Here is a 22,721-nt window from a genome sequence, read left to right as displayed (position 1 = left end):
ATGAGGATGTAATTCCAACCTTTGTGTTTATGATGCTTATTGGTATAAAATTTATAGTGGCACACTCGAAGAAATGAATTAAAAGATTTAAAACGACACTAGCACCAACAATAATTGTTGCAGTATAGCACTGGGTGACAATATCTATTAAAACATGCAAGAGTATTGAGCTATTCACTAGCTCGCCCTTTAGTACTGCGTTACTGGGAAATAGTATTTTCTTTCGTAACTTCACTGTCATATCTTCATGAAGTAAAGTTCTCATATACATGATCTTTAATCCCAGCTGGAATTACATGATGCCTTCTCTTCTTACTTGTAGCAAATCATATAGTCACCCTATACTGCATTTACCTATAGCACTAGCACAATCTATCTGACAGTAATTGCTAAAACAGTATGTATACTTGGTTGCAGCAAAAAGAAATTTGACATAATCATAATGTGGCAGCCCACATATGAAAGATTTGTACAACTACTGCTATAAGACACAGCATGTTGTAACAGTGCCGTGTTATACAAATACCACCTGTTTATGTACTAGGTATATTCATTAATGTAAGTGAGAAGTTCTAAGAAATTGTATAAGGAATTGAAGAAGACAGTCATCAATATTTGGACTCATTCTCTTCCTCTGCTCAATATGTGTGCTGCATCTCACTTCCTGTCTTTCTCTCTCACCTAATTGTATGTATGGATTTTTGCTTTCTGGTCCTAAAACCATTTCTTCCCCTGGACCTGTAGGCTAGGGTACCTTGCTATTCATTCATGAATCCTGTTCAGTCCCTGTGCTATGGATCAGAATCCTGTTCATGATTCATACCACGGATTACAGATGCATCCATTTCCCCCATCCTCTCCACTATTCCCTTGTCTACCCAGTTTGCGTACCATTTTCACTTGCTAGCATGTCGTTCTTTAAAAGGATTAAATTTCTGTCACACTTTGTGCTCTGAACTCTCTGGTTACTCAAAAACTGTTGTTGAATTTTTAACTATATACAGAAAGACAGCAGCTCTCAGGCTTTCTGCCCTGGGCAGGCCTGATGGCCAGTATTCTCATGAGGGACACACTACCCAGTAATGAAGGCTACTACATGGGCGAAGTGGGACCATTCACAATCCCCTGCCCACCGGCTCTCCTGCTGAACCATGAAATGACAAGGTATTAAAAAACTGCTGCAGCAACACTGGTACAACTAAGGAGACCTCCAGAGACCTTCAAATTTGGACACATTTACAAGGACACAATTAGGCTTCTCTGGAATCACACTTCCATCAAAAATCACCTGCTTCAGAAAAACAGTACGGTGGTCCTCAAAAACTTAAACACAGAATGACCATCTGATTCAGCAGCCCCACTCAAATTTAAGCAGGGACTTGAACAGGTATTTGTATACACCGTTCACAGTAGCATTGTTCACACAACAGCCTAGAAGGTGGAAACAACTCAAATGTCTATTGATGGATGAATGGACAAACAAAATCTGGTATATCTGGTGTAAAAAAAAATGAAATGATGACATATGCTACCACATAGATGAACCTTGAAGCTATTATGCTAAGTGAAATAAACTAGACTCAAAAGGACAAATACTGTATGATTCCACTCATATGAAGTACCTACAACAGTCAGCTTCACAGAGACAGAAAGCAGGATGGTGGTTGCAGAATGGGAGTTATTGTTAATGGGTCTGGAGATTCAGTTCGGGAAGATGAAAAAGTTGGATGGTGATGATGGTTGGACAGTATCTGGAATGTATTTAATGCCATTGATCTGTGTACTCAAAAAATGGTTAAAATGGTACAATTTTATATTATGAATATTTTACCAAAATAAAAAAAATCACCTGCTCTAGAGCCCATTCTAAACCACAAATGAAGTTAAAAATTCAACTTTAGCTAATGTTTTCTCACCTCTGGTCATTTACACACTGATAAGTTTTTATTGTTTAATACTTGGAAAAAGTAACCTCAGAAGTGGTAAGTAAAGAAAAACAAAGCTCTGTTGAGACAGTAGTTCTCTAGGCATTTCCACTTGCTAAGTGGCTCATTCATGAGTCTCCCCAGACTCTCAGTGCCTGAGATTCAAAAGAATGCTGAGGCAAAATGACAAATTCCATTCTTTGCTGACCTTTTTCAGTCAATAGGAAATAAATTAAACTGTGAATGCAAATCCTCCAAGAGTCTTGGCTCCTAGCCTGATACATGTATCTGTCTCTGATAACCTTAAGTCAGAGTTAAATTATGTTCAGCATACTCTGAGAAGGCTGGGGCAAGGAAAGGGGGAATCGAAACATATTTCAGAAAGTCATTCTTTTTTTTAATCTAAAATGGGTAACAATTTCAGCACTTTAAGGAAAGGTGTTAGTTATCTTAAAACTACTAAAATGGACTACAGTATCTCTGGGCAATGTTGGCATGCTTCTTGCAAATGCATTTCAGTTATTTTTTGAAGTGATTATTTTATAAATATATTGGGGCAAATATTTTACACATTCCAAGGTGTTCTTAATTACTTCATGACCATAGATATATGTAGGAATCATTTATTATATTATAAAGATAATTTATCTTTTAAATTTTCAAATGAGTTCTACAGTTAATATTATCTAAATTCCTATTACAGATGATTATATTTTAACATCCAGAAAGAAAAAAGGTATTTTATGGTTACATTTGAAACCATGAAAATATTACAAACTTGCTTATAAATATCTGAATGATCAAATAATAAAAAGCTAAAATAGATAATCCTTTCATGAAAGAGTCAATGTTCTTTGATACTTGAAATGTCTACCCAACTCACAAGGTTCAAATTAAACAAAACCAGCTGACATTCATTCATTCATTCATTCATGAAACATAACGAATCTTACTATGCATTAGCCTCTGTCAGGCACCAGGGCTACAATGGTGCATAAACCAGACACGGTTACTGCTCATGAAATTTTCTGTAGAATATTTTCAGATAATAAGAAACTAAAGCCTTTTAATTTGAATTGAATTAATTCAGACAGCCCAGCAATTCATATGCTGGTATATTGATTCTCTTAAATTATATTCAAGGTTGTCAGAGTAGAGTTGGTAATAAATTCAAAACAAGAGTTCGATGTTCACATTGTTAAATCCCCAGTCCCCATCTTACTTGACATCTGAGTACTTTTGTCAAAGTTGATTCCTCCCTCCTCCCCAATCCCTTTTCCTCCCCAGGCTTCAGGACAACACACTCCCTTAGTTTCCCTCCACTTCACTGGTCGCTCCTTCTCAGTTTTTTTTTTTTTTTTGCTGGTTTCTATTCATCCCCTGAACTCTCAGTGTTGGTCATCTTTGGTCCTCTGCTCTGTTCAAATTATTAACACATTCTCACACGTAGTAGAACAAATGTGTCCAGTGTGAAGTCTTTAAATCCCTTTATATGCTGAAGACTCCTAAATTTATTCCTCCATTCTATACCTCTCTCCCAAATGCCAAACTCATATGTGCAACTGCTTACTCAGCATCTCTGTTTCAGTGTCAACACACCCATTACTGATCTAAGGCAAACTGCCACTGCCACTGCCATCCCTACAGCCTTCCACATCTCAACTGCTCATCTTTCCAGTTGTTCAGGCCAAATACATTAAAATCATTTTTTGACTCTTTTCTTTTACAACTCACATCTGCCAGGAAATTCTGTTGTCACTACTTCAAAAATACATCCAGAATTAGACCACCTCTCATCATTTCCAATACCTGCATCATGGTCTGACACACCATCATTGCCTACCTGGATTGATGCAGGTGCCTAGGTTACACTTCAGCCAAAATGATCTTTTTGATGCTCCTCAGTATCCTGTCTCAGTGTTTTGTTTTGTTTTGCTTCAGGCAGGGTCTCACTCTGTTGCCTGGGCTAGAGTGCAGTGACATCATCACAACTCACTCAAACTCCTGAGCTCAAGTGATCCTCCTGCCTTAACCTCTAGAGTAGCTGGGACTATAGGTGTGTGCCACCTTGACTACTTTTTGGTTTTTTTGTAGAGACAGGGTCTCCGTTGCCCAGGCTAGTCTCAAACTCCTAGCCTCAAGCAATCCTCCTACTTCTGCCTCCCAATGTGACAGTGCTTTTAAGTGGACTATTCCTTCTGCCTGAGCTGCATTTTTTCCAGAACATGGCATGATTAAATCCCACAGCTCCTTCAGGTCTCTGCTTTAATTTCATGAGGCCCTCTCTCCCTCCAGCCACTGTATTTAAAATTGAAACCTCCCTCTGACATTTCCAATCCTTCTTGCCCTATGTCTTGCTTTTTGTCATGAAACTGATGACCCTTTAACAAATTATATAATTTGCCTACTCATGTTTCTTATTTGTTCTCCTCCCAACTAGAAATGGAAGCTCCGAGAGCTGTCAATAGACATTTTTTTGAATGAATGAATAAATTAATAGTGTTCAATAAATTATGGTTAAATGCATTTTGGATTTTATAATTATCTGCTAAAAGGCAAGTTTACAGAAACCTATAGTGAATCACTACCCTTCTCTCTCGCTGACCTATGGCTCTCAGTTCTGCATATTTTAGTTCTCAGTATATAGTCAAACTGGTCTGTGCCCTGTATCTTTTTGCATTAACTGCCCTGACTGGAGATGCCCTGGATAATCACTTCCTAGTTAAGTACATAAATCCCTGACTGCCTTTCTTCCTAAAATGTCACATGGATTTGCCCACTTAGTAGTAAACCTGATCACAAATTAGGCCCTGCAGTTTGGAGTAGGTTTATGACTTTCAGTTTGAGACTCATAATTGAAATCTTTTTCTTGGTCTGTAAATGGCATCAGGTGTTTCTCATTAGAGCTCAAGCTCAGCTGTTCTGGAGCAAGCTGCCTTTCCCACCAAAGTCTTCCTGGTATAAATTATATGTACATTACAGAAGCTATTTGAAATCACACCATCCCTCACATCCCTACAAATCTGGTGAAAAGCCACACTTCAGATTCGGCTGCTGACCTCTTTGAGATGACCCATGGGCCCCCAAAGGGACTAGGAACGCCCATCTGGATTTTAAGTCACCCCATTCCAATATACCCTTCAAATATGATGAGCATCTTTTTACATAATGCAATAAACACAGAGACAAATTTAATTTTATCTGTACACAAGAAAATAGATACCCATGCCAAGGAATTTTTGGTTTTCTAAATTTCACCGAATTATAATCAAATACATTTATAAAGTTCTTGGAAATACATGAACATTTTTTAAAAGGATTATATCTTTTCTCAGATGATTCATGAGAGCCAGGCACAGTGGCTCACGCCTGTAATCCCAGCTACTCAGGAGGCTGAGGCAGGAAGATCACTTAAGCCCAGCAGTTTTGAGACCAGTCTGCTGAGATCCCATCGCCATAAAAATAAAAGTTAAAAAAAAAAAAAAGATGATCATGGAAATAGACAACTACCTTGAAATTATTTTACCCTGGACATTTTGTTTTAAAAGACTTATAGAAAAAGGTTTTTGTTTATTGTTCATGTGTATTTTGTTGTTTATAATCCTCTGGACCATTCTGCTACTCTGGGGTGCCAAGGACAGTGAATAAATGCAGAGGTCAGATTAATTTCAGTATGGCAGGAAGGCTTGATGGTACACTTCACATAAGGGGAAATTTCAGGATACCATGGGAAAGCACTGGCAGAGAAATAAAAGCCAGCCACCTATAAAGCACTTCTTCATTTGCATTATTTAAATGTAATCAACCACATACCTAAAATGAACTACCATCAAGTATGCATTTTAGAGTGAAGTGCTAAGACAATAAATGCAGCATATATTTTTGCTCAAGAGTGTCTCCCAAACAGAAATGGATTTTTGTAACACTTCGGGCACTAACGTTTATCACTGAATTTAAACATCATAGTCAGATGGAAAATCAAACTAGGAAAAATGCTACATAAATGTCATAAAATGTGATATTATAATTTTGAAAGGAACATTCTCAAGTAATCATACCTGGTTTCTTCATGGCTATCATATGCTTCTTAAGAAATTGGGGCAGCTACCTTCTCCCTACTGTCCCCTACCCCTACCCCTGGGCTGGTAATTTCACTCTTTCTGCTCTCAGTATTTGATTGAGAAAAAGATCAAGATATAATAAAAATTCCCTTAAAGGAATTACAAAAAAAAAAAAATTTCAACAATTGGACTATTAAAATGTTCATTCAATTATGTTATGCTTTGATTATTAATTCTCTGTGGTATTTCTAAATGGTAATATGTAATAATTGAATTCTACAGAATATTAAAACTGCCTAATGATCTTTGGAATATTATTTTTCCAACAGACAGCATTTAGAATCCATGCCATGTTCTAATCTGTCACTGTGCGTGATAGACAAGGTGGTATTTCTACAGTCATGACAGAGTGCTGGAATCTCAGAGGACCCATGAATCCACTACTTCCTAGAGAAGAGAAGGCTGGGAGATGTGACATAACTGTCAAAATACATGAAATCAGCAGTATAAATTATGGAATATAAGTATGGTTCTATTTTTCTGAGAAGGAAAATCACAAATTTTCCACCAAGATGAAAAATAAAAGCAAATGAAACAAACAAAAAATCAATGAGAACCATCTCATTGAGAGCTCTTCAGCCCCATATGTATTAATCTCTGGAATATATATGTTTCTTTTTTTATTCATTAGTTTTCCTAGCACTTCTCCCCATGGAAGCCAAAATAGATCAACTGCCTGTGCTTGCTGAACCCTCCTGCCTGGGGTTTGGGTGCAACCACCTACACTCGGACAGCTGGATGCTCTGCCCGGGCCCATGATGCCAGACCTGCTGTTACACAGGGGTTAGGCAGCAGTGGTGGCCCCAGTGCTCTGTGATGACCGGCCACCAGGCCTGCGGCCCCTTCCAACGGCCTTTCCTCGGAAGGAATGTCAGCTCCTCTTCATCCAGCTTGTTTTGGTTGCTGTCCATTTCCTAAACTAGGTTCTCCAGTCGTCCCATAGTTTCCTCCATGAAGTGCCCTGCCCAGTTTCACCCACCAGGTCACACAAGCTCTGAGCTGGGAGCAGAGTCAAAGTGGCCCATGCATCGGGTAAGAAGGGAAAGAGCTTAAACCACCAACCGGTTCATAGTGGGGGCCAAGCATTGCTGCTCATAATCCCACTGACACATTTATATGTGGTAAGATTTCTAACATGATTTGAAATTCATTGCTACTGAAGTGGTCCCCCAAAGCTCTCTGTTTACTTGCTTTGCTAATTATCTTTTCACATCGGTCCAGCAACCAAATTCACAGGTTCCTAGGAGTGAGATGTTTTGTTTTCCACTCTGCTGTGGAAGGGGCAGTCTGATGAGACCCATGCCCTTTCTTCATGCTCAAGCTGATCAGAAGCTTTCGATTTGGGTTTGTTTTTTTTTCCCCAGAGGCAATATTTTTTTTCTTGGCTATTAGGAAAAGATGTCTATTAAGTTGTTCTCTAAATCATCTCTGTGGGAGAAAATGCCTGGCATATAACAAGGGTTCAATAAATGCTTTTGAATGAACCCTACTCAAACTACTAATAAGCTGACCTCTTTCTAACCTTGTGGAAACACACCTTTTCTAGAGACAATTAATCATCTTGATTTAAGAAACCATCCCTCTGGCTTCAGTTTAATTACTGGAAACTTTTGTGCAAGTATTTAACGTAATAGCATAGATGACATTCTCAGTGAGCATTTGAAAGCAAACGTTTCTACAAAAAACCAGAGTTTAAATTGAGCTCTGACTTCTAGATCCTATCCTCTCACTTATTTGCATTACACAATTGGATGATCTCATACCAAAAATGGGTTGAATAAGACTAAGTAAAAATCATGTGATTAATTCATTCAACATCTATTGAGTATCTCTACATGCTGAGACTGTGCTAATTGCTTTACAAATGTTATCTCTAATAGGGTTTAATAGCAAACGGTAATGCTACATTGTATATCAAAAGAAAAAGAATTCTCTGACACACTAAATGGAACCAAGAAAGAATTAAGCAGAGTCTCCTTTTCTTCTATTCCCATAGCTGCCTCCCCATGCCTGGACCATTTATATTAAAGTCAAATGGCTGCACAGATCAAAAGTTTGGAACATACCAAAAGTATTTTATACATCTGAATTTTGGATTTGAAGAAATGTTGAATTTGTATCCCTCTATGCACATAATTTGAAATCTTCAAAATATTTGATAATATCAAGAAAATCACAGAATATATTTTGCATCATTATTATCAATGAGAAATAATCTCTAAAATGATTTAAGCATTAGAAGTTTTGTATGTATCAGTTTTCTATGGGTGTGCCTTAGATTCCATTTTAAAATATTTTGATACTTATAGATAGCAACATCTATATTCCCAAGCATCATCCATCCTTTTTAAAAAAATGCTTTAATGTCCTACATAGTTTTTAAGTGATAATTTACCAATAACAGGAATACATTTCTTCTTCTATGTAGCTCAAATTCATTTCATGATGGAAGGCAATTTAGAGACCCACCAGTTTCCGTTCTTGAGCTTGCAGTGGCCTTGGATTAATGGTAGATCATAATTTAACAAAATCCAACCAAGAGGTTTTACGGTTTTTATTCTTAAGGATGTTTGTGTATTTGAAAGAAGGAAAACATGACTGTATATCTTTCAAACTGATCCCTAAGTATATGGACAAATTCTTTTAATTCTCAAACATCTTCAATAATCACTGTGGAATATAAGAAGTTGCAATTATTGCTGAGGGATGATGGTTAATAAAGACTGCAAAACTGTGAGTAAAACCTCAATATTCTAATGGCCTAACTTCTAATATACTCTGAAGGTCAGCAAACTATTGCCCAAGAGCCAAGTGCCATCTGCCAACTATTTTTGTTAAAGCTTTACTGGAATGCAGCCACACCCATTTGTTAAAGTATTGTCTATGGCTGCTCTCTACAATAGCAGATTTGAGCAGCTGGAACAGAGACTACATGGCCTATAGAGAGCCAAAAATATTTACTACCTGGTCCCAACCATAAAACCTTCAAAAACTTTGAAATCATTGTGTGAAGACTGTTGACTTACTTTCAGAGCTCTAACTCTTATTAAACAACAAAGTTTAAAAGACTTGCTAAACAACTTCATTGGGCTAGGAAGATTTTGTGAAGGGTTTGGTGGGAAAGGGACACATTTCGTCTTCTGCACCACAGCAGCTAAAGTCATTGCTGACACCTCCACAGGTAACTTGGAGAAAGGACATAGAACTTTGAGCAACTCTTGAACATCTAACTCTTTCATCTACAAATGCAAGAGGGGGTTGACCTAGATGATCACTAAGCTTTTTAATCTCCATGATTATTTAAAATGACTTAAGTAAAACCCTAAGTGAACTCAGCACCACCTGAGTGCACAGGCTAAACATCTCCTAGCACCTGCCTAAGATGAGGGCAGGGAAGTAAAACATTTCCAAAAAAACAGAAGCCAAAATGGTTAAACAAGGGTATGTAGAAGTTTCTTGTACTACTGTTGATACTTTTCAGTAAATTTGAAATTATAACAAAGTAGTATAAAAACAGTTAAAACAATTTTAAATGTTAGCACTTAAAAGGGAAAACTTCAGTTACCTTCTTCATCAACCAAAGTTATCATGATGATAGCCATAACAGATCTGTGATACACATAAGCCACTTCCAGTATGTCCATTGACTCAAATAAGCCTGAGTTAGCAGACTACCCTTACTCCTTCTAACCCTGCATCCTATAGTGCCATCTTACAAATTTTACCCTTTGAATTTATCTTACTTTACGTAAAACAAGCTAGCTAATAACTAAAGGGATCACAGGCAGGTTAGATACAAAAGAAGCCAGAGGTAGAGAGAAGCGTAAGAGAAAGAGGAAAAACGAGTTATGAGGAAAAAGAAGGGATGGAGGGGGAGAAATATGAATAAAAGAGCCTAGTTAATCGACAAACTAGATAAACATGTTCCCAATGATTACAAGTGTAACAGTCCTTTGTGATCTTGTCTTTGGGAGAATAGGAAAGCAGACTTAACCCAAACACTTGACTCTCATACGACACATGCACATCTCATATATTTTATATGTACACATACTCCAAAAAGAGATATGAGTTATTTTTTATAAAACACAAACACTAGGCAAAAATTATGCTAACTGAAAAAGTGCCTAGAGAGCCACATACATCCACGCTGTTAAATATAGAAACTCACTGTAATGAGAATCATTATCTCCAGTTTCCAAGGATACCAGAATAAGCACTACTCCTAAATTGCAGTTCATTCAGCAAAGGGCAGAGAGTAATTTATATTCAGGGTCATCTCTGGCTGATAGCAGATGTGGAAGGAGGACCGGGGCAAATCATCCTGTTTGTTCTATTCTCTTTGTTACCCGCTCTCGTTCCTAGTCCCTGACCCCCACCCTCTGGTCCCAACCTTGGCCAATGTTTTATGGGAGAAATTTGGAAAATCTGCTTGTAAACAGCAACTTCCAACAGAAAAAGAATCCACAAAAGGCAGGGCAGTCTGAGACGTGATGAATACTGGGGGTGGGGTGGGAGTTGGCATTCCCATTTGCTTTGTCTGTGAAAAGGAGTGGGGGCTGGTTTTGTGTGTCAGTCACTCTATCGCCATCTTTCCCAGTGCCTATAAAGAAACTGCACAGTTAATTTCAACTTCCCACCCAACCAAGGCCATGTGAGGCTTTTGGAGCCTACCACTCCTAAACTGCCATAGTCTCTAGAATCAGATTCATCTTCAATTTGTTCTGCCTTCTAGACTTTAGGATCTACACCTTTCATAACAATCACTTTTTGTTTCTACGGCAACAAAAATATAAAAACTACTTTCTGAAAACCTAGGAGATACTGCCTCTGAATCATTTATTTGTTTATTCGAGACCATTTATAAATTGCTTTCAATGTGGCAGGCATTGTGGCAGGCCAAGTAGGCAGTGACAAGAAGTAACTGGAGACTTCACTTATGATCACCAGGTAAAGTATCAATAACAGGCCATGCCACTTAGGCAACTGAACAAGAGACATTCTCCTGCTTGGTCACATTGTCACTTAATAAAATAGTGACGTGGATTTTATGGATACTTGAGATCTGTCTTAAATGTATGGAGAGTACATATAAAAATATGAGCCAAATATAAAAACAATCTTCCATTTAGCTCCTTCCCCATCACCTGTCTACCCAATACAGAAAGACCTCCTATGTGGCACTTCAGCTAGGTGCACACAGGTACTTGCAAAGGGAGGAAAAGCTCTCTCTGCCTTCAAATGTTTCTTTCTGACAGACATGAGACACTGTACCAGGCTAAGCTTCTTAGCTTAATGTGATAATACAGGAGAATAAGCTGCCTATTATGATAATGAAAGCCTTCTAGGACTTCCCTCCTTGGCACCAGTTATATTAATTGATACTAGTCATCGTTTTGAAGAGGGTGAAAGATACAACAAAGGTTGTACAACAAAGGTTCCTAACAGTTATATAACATACACAGCACACCTCAATAAGAGAGGCTATTTTAATATTAACACTTAATACAAAAATTACAACATGTTTCTTCCTATACATTTTAGATGACCTGAATATCACATATCTAGATGCATTGTCATGAAGATGTCAATATAGCCCACTCCATCGTTTAAAAAACAAAACAAAACAGACTTTTTTTGGACTATAATATTGTTTGTAACTCCAGTAAAGAAAGTATTAACAGCAAATTTTAAAACTATCAAAACTATATAAAATGGGAAGTCTCAATTCTCTTAAAAGTTATGTCAGTAATTATTTTTGGTGTATTATCCTGATACTATTTCTCACCAGGGGCAACATTTTGAGGTCAGATGGCTTCAGACACGATTGTATATCTGAATTTTGAAGCTTTGAAAATGCTTACCATGTGAAGGTTAAACTAAATAGGCCACTATTTAATCTTTTTTCCTTGTCCCACCCCAAGGCTAGTGCTTGGTAGGTGGAACACCAAACGCAGAAAGCATTGGCAAGTCACTGGCAGAAAGGTCACCCTGTGTTTTAGCATTTTTTCTGATAACCCATATCAGTTTTCACAGACCTTTGAAAGTAGAAGCAGGCTTACATGAAGCGACAAGATGATATTCCCTTCTTGTGCACAGTCAACTTTTCCCCCCTAATCTTCAGCATGGAAAGTACCCTACCCACCAGTTCAGCAGCCTAGAACTTGGACTTGAGCCACTTGGCTTTCTGGATATAAAAAGCTCGCATGATCACCTCTTTCTTTTTCTCCCTATTATTCTAACGTTTAAACTATGGTCTTGGGTGTTGCATACGTCTTCGAAAACACTTTCTAGTAGTTCACCCCCCCCACACACACACTTCTTTTTAACTAGAAAGTGTCCAATTGGCACTCCTCAAATCATGAAGGCAGCAAAAACGCCCCTGAGCGCTGTTACCAATTTTTAAAAAGTAGATTAATGACAACCAGAAAGGGATCGAGCTCTGTCGCCCAAGGCCAGTACCCCGGCGTGGTCTGGCGCAGCTTGTACCCCGGGCCCAGCTTGGAGCCCTCCAGCCTCCAGCGCAGCCTCCCCAGCCTCACCTCTCCGCGGAGGCTGCGGGCAGCGGAGACCGCAGTTGCCCCCACCTGGCGGGGTGTTGCTGGGGCGGCGGTGGTCGGCGGAAGGCAGGGGGAGGCTCGGCTGCGTGTGCGTGGGGTGGAGGTGACACCGCAACCCGAGAGTTGCCAGGGGGAGGCAAGGGCAGTGCGAGTGGCAGGAGGCTGCCCGGAGGCTGTTTCCGGCCGCGGGGCCAGCGGAGATGCGGCCAGTTGGCAGCGCCCGGGCGCAGAGCAGCCTCCGGGGTGGGGAGAGTGGAAGCGCCGCTGCGCGCGCCGGCTCCCGCGTCCCGGGACTGTCCGGGTGGGCTGCGCGGGGGGCGCGCGGGAGGCGGGTGGCGGGACGGCGCCCTCCCTCCGGGCACCCGGGACCGGCCCGACGCGGGCGGCGCGGGGGCGCGCACTCACCTATGCACAGCTGGATGGCGTAGGCGTAGTAGGACCAGCCGAGCAGGAGGCAGATGAACACCACAGGGATCCAGTACAGCACCCGCCGGCACCGTCGCCTCGCGCTGCCCGGGCCCGAGGGCGCCATCTTCCAGCCGCATCCACCTGCCCAGCTCCGCCGCCGCCGCCGCCCGCTGGCCCGGCTCCGGGGCGGGCTGGCCGCGCCCGGCGCCCCAGGCGGGACGGGCCCGGGGGCGGCGGCCGGTTGCGCCGCGGCCACTGCCGCCGCCGTGGCGCTAACTCCCCATCCCGCAGCCCCGAGCCGGCGCCGCGGACTCCCAGCTCCTCAGCCCGGCGGGGGCGGTGGCTGCGAGAGGAGGACGCCGAGGAGGAGGAGAAGAAGGAGGCGACGGTGAGGAGGCGGCGGGAGGCTCTGCTCCGCCCCCGCCCCGTCCCACGGCGCCCTCGGGCGGGCTTTCTGGGGACTCGGGCGGCCTCCGCCGCGCCCCCCGCCGCGCCCCGGGGGCCCTTCCCGACCCGCGCGCCCCTCGCCGCGGGCACCTGGCGCGCGCCCCGGGGCGGGAGAGGAGGCGCCCACCTTGGCCCGGCCGCCCGCGGGGTTGACCCTGGATTCCGGGTGAACCGGAGGAGGCGGGGGCTGCGGGGCCCGCCCCGCGCGGAGGGCCGGGGGCGAGGGCGGCCCCGCCCGGGGCGCCCGCAACTCGGGACAGTTGGGTGTGGAGGGCGGCCACGCTCGGCGCGGAGACGCACGCGGGGGAGGGGGGAGGGGAGGCCGGGGTGACGGGGCAGACGCGGCCGCCCGGCCTGCTGCGGACGGGACCCCTCACCTGCCCCGGGCCGGCAGGGCGCGCGCCGCGCACCCCGGAACGCGCGCCGCTAGAAAGCCTTCGGGCGCTGAGGCCCGTGTCCCCGCACCCCGCTTGGGAAACTGTCGCTCCAACTTGTGGGTCCCGGGAAACTGGCGGCGGCGGGGCGGGCTTCGCAGCCCGGGAAAGCGAGCGCGTGGGGCCGGAGCAGCCGGCTCTACTACGCGGGTTTTGGGGGGAACCGACGCGCACCCCTGAATGCGACCCGTCTTCTGGCGTGGGAGGGGCTGGGGAGTGAGGAAGAAGGATTGGGGGTTTGAGTCCAGAAACCACTGGAGTTAGAAAGCCAAGTCATTTGCTGCGAGAATTTTAGTTTCCCTGTCAGATTATTTCCTGACTGTGAGAGTCCCCATTGCCACCCCCCAGAGTCCGGTGGTTCCTTCCAAGCACTCTTTTTCGCAACCCGTTGGTCACTACGATGTTTTCTTTTGCGATGGAAAATGCTAAACTTAGCATCTAGCCGATTCTAAAGCGGTTGCTTGTTAAACACTGGAAGAGATCCTAAAGGTAGTTAGACCAAACCTCTCATTATGGGATGAGGAAAGGAAAGAATATTCGAATGCTTCTGAGATTCCGTTTTTTTCCCTTCCTCTGATTACGAACGCACCTGATTCCTCTGGGAAACACTTCAATCAGTGAGTGTATCTAAATTATATACATAATTGCTATATAAATGGGCACCATTTTACTTAACATTAGTGAATATGTATATTTACACCACACAGCAACCACATGCAATGAAACTACTTCATATTCATGTGTAGAAGTAGAAAAAAAAAAAAACCATTGATTTAATGGATTCAGTCAAAGAAATTTCGCTCTTACGGCCTTGAGATTATCTTCCTGCGACTGGATTAAACAGCACGCTAATCTCTCCTGAAATAGCTACTACATTACACATACACACCCCAAATCTCTTTGACTTCTTTTCAGAAATGCATAGAAAATGCCAGTCTTCCTGTACGACTTTAAATAAGTGACATGAGAGAATGAGTCTTTCTATCCCAGCGAATCACTTTGTTCTGCGGTGGCACTTTCTATTGTATTTGGATATTCCGTAGGGTAGATTAGTAACTTCCCTGGAATCCTCAACTTTTGGACAGTGACCTTATGCTCCCAATCAGAAGAAACTAAAAGCAAAATTGAAAGTCCCTTTCAGGACTGAAGTACCGTCACAAAGATGAGCAAACCAGTGATTGGGGTTAATCGAGACTATCAAAGACTGAAAAGGCAGGGGTCAGATTTCCCACACTAGAAACATCAAAGAAAGTGCATATTGTGCCTCTGTAAAGACCAGATGCTGCAAAGCCAAGCGCTGCCCCTCTTCTAACAGTCTTGGGGGCCTGAGGTCAGAAATGAAATCGCATTCTACACAGTTTTCACGTCTTTTATATTTATGGAAGAATATGCAGGTGTAATATCTTTGAAGGAGGTTACATTTTTATTATTCATCCTAAAATGTTATTTAGCTGTTTATAATAAATACTTGTGGAACATTTTCAATTTGTTTTTCTATTTCAAGGGTACTACTATGACTGAGTTCTCCAAGGGTATGGCTTTTATCTTAAAAAAACGTCTAGTGTAGAAAGAATTGTCTCAAAAGCTACAAGATAACATGATTGATCTTCACATAGTGTCTAATTAGACAGGCATAAGCATGCATGCACAAATGCAAGCTCTTTGGTGAGTAGCCAATCTCCAGATACCAGGCATTGATGAAAGTGAAAGGATAACTTTAATTTTTAGGAATAGGGAGTTTTCTGATTCCCTCCCCCCCTTATTTAAGACTGTACATTAACAGGAAAATAATTTGAAGGTCATAGACAATTAAGAAGAAATTTCACTAGGGACTTAACTCTTTAGAGAGAAATACAGAAGATGCAACTCACGAATTTTAATTTAGATGTTCAATAAGTATAAGAAATTGTGGGTTGCATATATAACTATGATAGAACTGATATGGCCATTTATGAAAAAGACAGCCACAGCAAAGGAGAGAGCCAAACTAAGGGGGAGAGGTGGGGAGGGAACAGCTAGGCAAGAAGAGGGTGTGGGGAACACAGAGAAGGGGACAAAGGCTTGCCTACCAGGTCCATCCAGTCCCTAACGACCATAACTCCATCTTCACCAGGCCTCTGCCTGGTTGTTCCAACCACTCAGCAGTTTAGCAAAGTCATTCAGCTCTCAATTTTTCAAAATCCCTATTATCAGACCCTGCTCCCATGAAGGGAACTTAATCAACCCCCTCTCCCTTCAGCTCAGTGCCCCACATTCTTCAGTTCCCAAACCTCAAATCTATCTTGCCTTCATGTTCAATGCTCCAAATCTTCCTCCTGCTTTCAGATTCAGATTAAAATTTTCACTTACCCCCATTCATAGTATGAATCAAGAACAGCATGCCAACCAAGCCCAGGGAGCTACAGACTCACCCTGTCTCAGGGAGCTTGGACCCCCACTAAGCACCTATCCCAACCTCATCTCACCTTTTCAGCCAAATCCCCTACCATAAATTTTATTAGGGCACTTGCTTGATATTTACTTCTTCCTTTTAGAAGTGTTCTTAGAGGAAAATGTTCTGATAAGAATATATCATTGAAGGATAAGGTCAATTTTATTACTCTCAGATATATGAGAAATTGATTGTGTTGATTTTGCTAATAGGACATGGTACTTGACAAATACTACCTTTTAAATCTCATACAGATTAGAAGGAATGAAGCTGAGGTCTGGATTTACTCTTACTTATTTATTCTTATTTACTCATGACTCCCCCATCCTTACTATAGTAATCTGCAAAAATATTGATAGATTTTCTTTTATTATTTTCTTAAAATAATCATATCATTCTTTTTGGGGGGGGGGAATCCCTTTAAAAGCTGGAAATCCAAGACATCAGTGACTTCAGTGTTAATCTGCATGTTTATAATAGTGATCAAGGTATTTTTTGTGAAAGAATAATAGCATGCCCTAAACTACATGTTTCTGGAGATGTGTAAAATACAATAAAAGGAAATGTGTTTTAGGGAATGTGGGAATGAAGTAATGCTTGGATATGTTTTGGCTCTCAGAGATTTATGTTTGCAATTAAGTTGTAATGGAATTGAATAGAGTGGAAGATAATTTCAAATGCCTAAGGATATTTCAATGTACAGGTGATTTGGTCAAAACATTGGGAAAATTGTAAAGTGGGGCAGGCACACCATCCCTGACCCTTCAAGCTTGCTAGGTTTTCCATGATAGTATTAATGCCTACTGCCACTAGATGGCAGGGACACACCAAGCAGTGCAGTTCTCCTGACCTTTTTCATAGATTTCAATTGTATCAACTGTTAGCTTACCCAAGGCAATTATAAATGATGAATTATAGCTTCATCGTAATTATTTTATAATTATCCTTATACAATTTAATGTTATTTAGTGGCTAATGATTAATAAAATATCAACCATATTCAGGAAATTTAAAAGACTTAAAAGAACAATTTTCTATGTAGCAAATCAGGCTGATTTTGCTTCCACTTCTTTACAGTTTGCATAAAGGTTAATCTGTTTAGAAACAAAATTGGAATTTTTCATTTAAATAAATGTTTTTTTGCCTACAGTGACCCCATTCATTTCCCCTAAATGAGGAAGGGCAGTGTCTATGAACCCAAAAGATGGACAGATATTTCCTTTCCGTGACTGGCAGCTGTAGCGTGGATCTCTAAGGGGTGAGCCAATGGCATAAGTTCAGTTGGAGATTATTAGAAGTGGCCATTATGGAGCTGAGAGTTCAAGAGCCAAGCAGAGAGTGACCAAGAGCAGCAGAACCCTGCAGTGTGGTGGCAAGTCAAGTGTCCAGGGATGCCAAGGCCAGTAATGCCATCCTAGGCATACTGTTTTTGGTGGCAGGATCTTGGCCATGCACCAGCTTCCTTTGTTCCAGCTCGACTCTACAGGATTCCTTTTGATTCTGTGGGGGTACTTATATAGTCACAAAAACATTTTTGGTGTAAGTCAACTAGAGTTGACTTGTGTTTACAACCAAGAACTGGGATTGTTATATAGCTTTAATTCCATTCTGCATCCATTTCTTAAAGGGTCAGTTTCAGCTCATGGAGACTGAGGATCCATGGGAAATAGGGATACAGGAATTTGGAGATGGAGGAAGCTACTTGGTGTTCTTCAAGTCATACTCTCTAGACCTGCATTGTCCAGTAAGTACCCACTAGTGACATGTGGCTATTCAAATGGAGATTGAAATTTATTAACATTAAATAAAAAATTCAGTTCCTTAGTTTCAATAGCCACATTTCAAATGCTTGCTAGCCAGCCACATGTGTCTAGTGGCTACCATACTGGACAGTGTAAATCTAGAACATTTCTATCATTGGAGGAAGTTCCACTGGACAGACTAACACAACATCTTGTTTTATCTAAATAGTCATAAGGCTGGTTTTATATTTGTAAATGTAAGAAACAAAAAAGTTCCCTATTTAATTATAGCTCTACTATTTTATAGAAACAAGAATGAGAGGTAATAGGAAGTGGAAGACAATTTTAGGTTTATGATACTAGGAGCTTTCTTCCTTTGAAGAAGTCTAAAGTGTAAGGAGCCAATTGGATAACAGAGAAAACACTATGCATAGAATCTCCAACCCAAGGCTTGTGTACAAATGATGACTTTCGAAGTATATGCAGGAAGAAACTTAAAATACTATATCCAAACTCCTATATAGAAAGCTAAATACTGGATTTAGATTTTAAACCAAGTGCTTCAAGCTATAGCCTTATTCCTCAATAACTCCAGCCTCGAAACACAGAATGGTCTGTGTTTATCCAGCGGCCACCAGGTCTCTTTCCATTGTGTTGGTTGAGCAGATAATCACTAGAAACCCCTGAAGAATAACTGGTTATATTCAGCTCTGTCTCTGTCAAACTGTAGACTAGATTAGTCATGCCAGGTTTTCAGGATGGCAGATGTGAGAGGAGGTGGAATTAATGTGTCTTGCCCAGTGGTCTGTGTAAACCCACATTGGCTCTGGTTCAAGACACATTCTCCTGAAAAAGAAAAAAAAAAAAAGAAAAAAAGAAAAGGAAAAAAAATCAAATGATAATTTTTAAATGTTTAATTTTAATAAGAATTTCCAAGTATTGTCAAAGACTTGAAATGTAACTTGGAGATCAAGCTCAACATTGCAATTTATAACTATAGAAGGAAAAATATCCAACCAGAATTTTCTCTGGCCTTCAGAGAGAGCAGGAAAAATAAAGAATAAATATTTAATGATGGCATTTAACAAAAAAGGAATGTTGGCTTTGGACTTGTAGTAGGAAAATTTTTATCATCAGCGATTCTTTCATCAGTTCGAATTTATCCAGTGTAAATTATGTCCTATAGCTCAGAATCTTTGATTCTATAATTATTTTCAAGTAATACTCAGACACTCCACATTTGGAATTTTGTAGGATTATTTCACTGGTTGATAAAACCTTTCTCTATTTGCTCATATTTTAGTCTCTTTGATAATGGCTCATGCTATGAAATGCTAGGTTGGCAGTGTAATATCAATAATCTTTATACTAAAAGATAAGACAACATGGGTTTTTGTTTTTCAAACAATTTGGTTGAAGAGGGTTCAGAATCCACATGATTAGAGATTTTGTAAACCAAATATAGGTTTGGATAATACATTTTTATTCTTTTCACCTTTCTTTTTAATTCAATAAAATATTAAAGATAACATTTTTTAACTTTCAGGAATAAGTAAAGATTTGACAACCTAGCATAGTCACTTTGTGAATTGTTGAAAGAATATGTTGATTTAATTATAAGGTAGAAATGATACAGTTCTAAAATATTTTTAATGGGTAGAAAAGGTAAACTGGACTTCATAGATTATAATAAAACTTTCCTAGTGGTGACAATAATGACCTATTTCTAATTACAGAAATGTATAATTCCTCTTTAATTAGCAACATCTCAGAATATGAATACACATAGTTGAATGCAAATTCTAGTGACTGAAACTGAAGTTAAAACATCAACAGTCTATTATTTTGTTAAATATAGTAAGCATTGCAAGTAATTATACTATATCCAACACTGGGACAAAATATCTATTTTGGCTAAAAGCATTAATTAATTTCCTTTACAAAAAGGTCAGTTATAACTAGTTTCATTTGAAAACAGCTAAAGTATCCAATATGTTTGCAAGATTTAAAAATAATGAACCTATCTATGGAGGCTGCTTAAATAAGACTAGGAGCTTTTCAAAATTTCTATAGTGTATTATTTGATAAATATTTACAGATTGCCTCCTTTGTGCCCAGATATTGGTGATATTCAAATTGAAAAATAAGACTATATTTTTCAATCTTTCAAATTGAAAAATATAGTCTTTAGCCTCAAGGAGCTTATGGACTAATGAGAAGACCAATGTGTGAACCCTTTCAACTATAAGATAAATGTACATTGCAGTAATGTACCAAGTACACTATTGGCAGCAAAGGAGAAGTGACTCAATTGTGCCTGGAATAGTCAGGAAAGCCTTCAGAGAAAAAGTGGAATTTGTGCTAAAGCTTAAAGGACAAGTAGGAGTTTGCACCACAGAGAAATGAAAGGATAGTTTTCTCATACAGGGAATGCCTTCCTCCTTGAGAGGCCCATTTTGAGAACTAGAAGGGAAAAGGATGTATCATTCAAGGTCCAACCAGAGAAGTGAAACCAACACTAGGTATTTCAATGGGAAGAATTTAATACAGGAAATTAAACACAACTATGTCAGAACAGTTGAAAGAGCAAACAGGATGAGATGAAACAAACACAAGATTAACAACTGTAGTAAATCAGTCCCACCCCTAAGGCTGCAAGGACAAAGAAAAGGTGGTGTTACTGCTGCCCAAGATGATAGGTGACCAGATAGCTTGAGGCAGAGAAAGAGAGAAAAGAGTGTAAATTTATGTGAAAGCCCGATGACAGGGAAGCCTGAGAAATGTAGTCTGCGGGAGTCAATGCTCTGTGTATAAAGCAAAGCAAAAGAAGGATAAGGAATAATCTAAACCCAAATAGGCAACTGACCAGCACAGGGGAGTTCAGAATAGGGAAAATGAAATCCTAAACTGAAACAATGACAAAGGGGATGGAGACAGATTCTGGGAAAGGCCCAAGGACCAATTAGATAAGAGATGCAAAAGACAGGAAAGAGAAGATTTCCTAGATTTTGGAGTCTGCAGAAAACAAATCCAGGGGAAAAGGAGGTGAATGGGCCACATCTACCATTAACTATAACTTTCATGAGAATGACTTCAAAGGAAGAAAGATGCATAAAAGAGCCACAGAATTGAGAAGTGGAATGGTCATTTCTTTCTGCTTCAGAGGAGTCTACACATACTCATCCCATTTGGATGTTAATTTAGGCCATATGTTAAGTTTTCTTTGGGGATTATATCCTTCAGTTACTCCATCAAGTGTTTAACAACTCTCACTCTTTGGTTTGGGTTTGTTTAGCTCTGCCACTTAGAGAGTGTTAGGGCTGCAGCTATGAAAAATCATTTTGCTGTCCAACCTGTTCATGTTCTAGGTGAGAAAGCAGAAGCATGAGGAAGTTGAATGACTCGCCCAATGTCACACTGCTAGGTGAACAACAAGCCCAAACCCAGACTCCTAGCCTGCTGTTCTTCCCACTCACCACGAGCATAAGAGGATCAGCTTGTTTTCTCTTAGACTCTAAGTGTGGCTAGTTTAAGAAGTTAAATCCAGGAATTTAGAGTTCACAAAAGTAACTGAGTAAAATGTCATTGTTAGATTTTATCAAAAGAATATTATGCTGGGTGCAGTGGCTCACACCTGTAACTTAGCACTTTGGGAGGCTGAGGGGGGAGAAATGATTAAGCCAAGGAGTTTGAGATCAGCTTGGGCAATATAGTGAGACCCCATCTATACACAAAATTTTTTTAAATTAGCAGGCAAAGTGGTGCAATGCCTGTAGTCCCAGCTACTCGGGAGGCTGAGGCAGGAGGATCGCTTGAGCCCAGGAGTTTGAGGTTACAGTGAGCTATGACTGTGCCAGTGCACTCTAGCCTGGGTGACAGAGCAAGACCCTGTCTCAAAACAATAAATAAATGAATAAATATACCTGGGATAGTAAATATAGTTGGATAACAGATCTAACCTGGAAAAAAGCAGAAGAATCACAAGATGCGGTGGCATTTTGGGCAAGGCGGTTATTCGCTGTGTGCGACTGTCCTGAGTGCAGCAGGTCACCTGGCATGTCTGGCCCCTTTGCACCCTAAATGACAGGACCATCCCCTTTCCTCAGATTATGGCAATAAAACCGTCCTTTCTCTGGGTGGTGAGTGGGGGTGGGAGAAGGTTTGGAAAGACAGTACCAGCCTTGAGACAACTACTGGTAGACTGAAAAATGGTACAGAAGTTCCACCTGAAATAGATAGTGGTGGGTGGGATTATTTTTACCATAACGTTACGTTCCCTCATAGAGGAGAAGAATACATTTATGTCAACTATGTAATGAAACAGTCTCATTTGGAAGAACATTGGATTTGTTTGCACAGACACTGAAGAGAAGATAAAGTTTTGTCATGTTTGCACTGCAAGGGAATGGTCATATTTCAGGGTATGTATTTAGAAATATAACTAAAGCACCAGTGGTACTTTATAAAACCTGGTATGAGATGTGTACATGCACATTCAAGAATCAGTTTGAATTGTCATGACCTAAAACACTGGCAGTCTGTTTGTGTCTAAAAGTGAAATCATCTGTAACTGCCGACATGCTTCTGTGAATGCTTCGATGTCAAGATATATATTCCTCAAACGTCGCCCATGTCCATTTTTAGTATAAAGGT

General features: G+C 40.7%; 1 protein-coding gene across 1 annotated transcript in view; it reads right to left on the bottom strand.

The window, feature by feature from the left end:
• ZDHHC2 (zDHHC palmitoyltransferase 2) overlaps positions 1-13,416 on the bottom strand; it is a 60,164-nt gene extending 46,748 nt beyond the window's left edge. Inside the window, exon 1 of the mRNA XM_012785003.3 lies at positions 13,012-13,416. Within this exon, the coding sequence (XP_012640457.2) occupies positions 13,012-13,138 (127 nt within the window). The 5' untranslated portion in view covers positions 13,139-13,416. The remainder of the gene's footprint in view (positions 1-13,011) is intronic.
• Between the last annotated feature and the right edge of the window lie 9,305 nt (positions 13,417-22,721).

This window comes from Microcebus murinus, chromosome 24, assembly GCF_040939455.1.
Source record: "Microcebus murinus isolate Inina chromosome 24, M.murinus_Inina_mat1.0, whole genome shotgun sequence".
Lineage (NCBI taxonomy): Eukaryota > Metazoa > Chordata > Mammalia > Primates > Cheirogaleidae > Microcebus > Microcebus murinus.
This window is presented reverse-complemented; position numbering and strand designations above follow the sequence as displayed.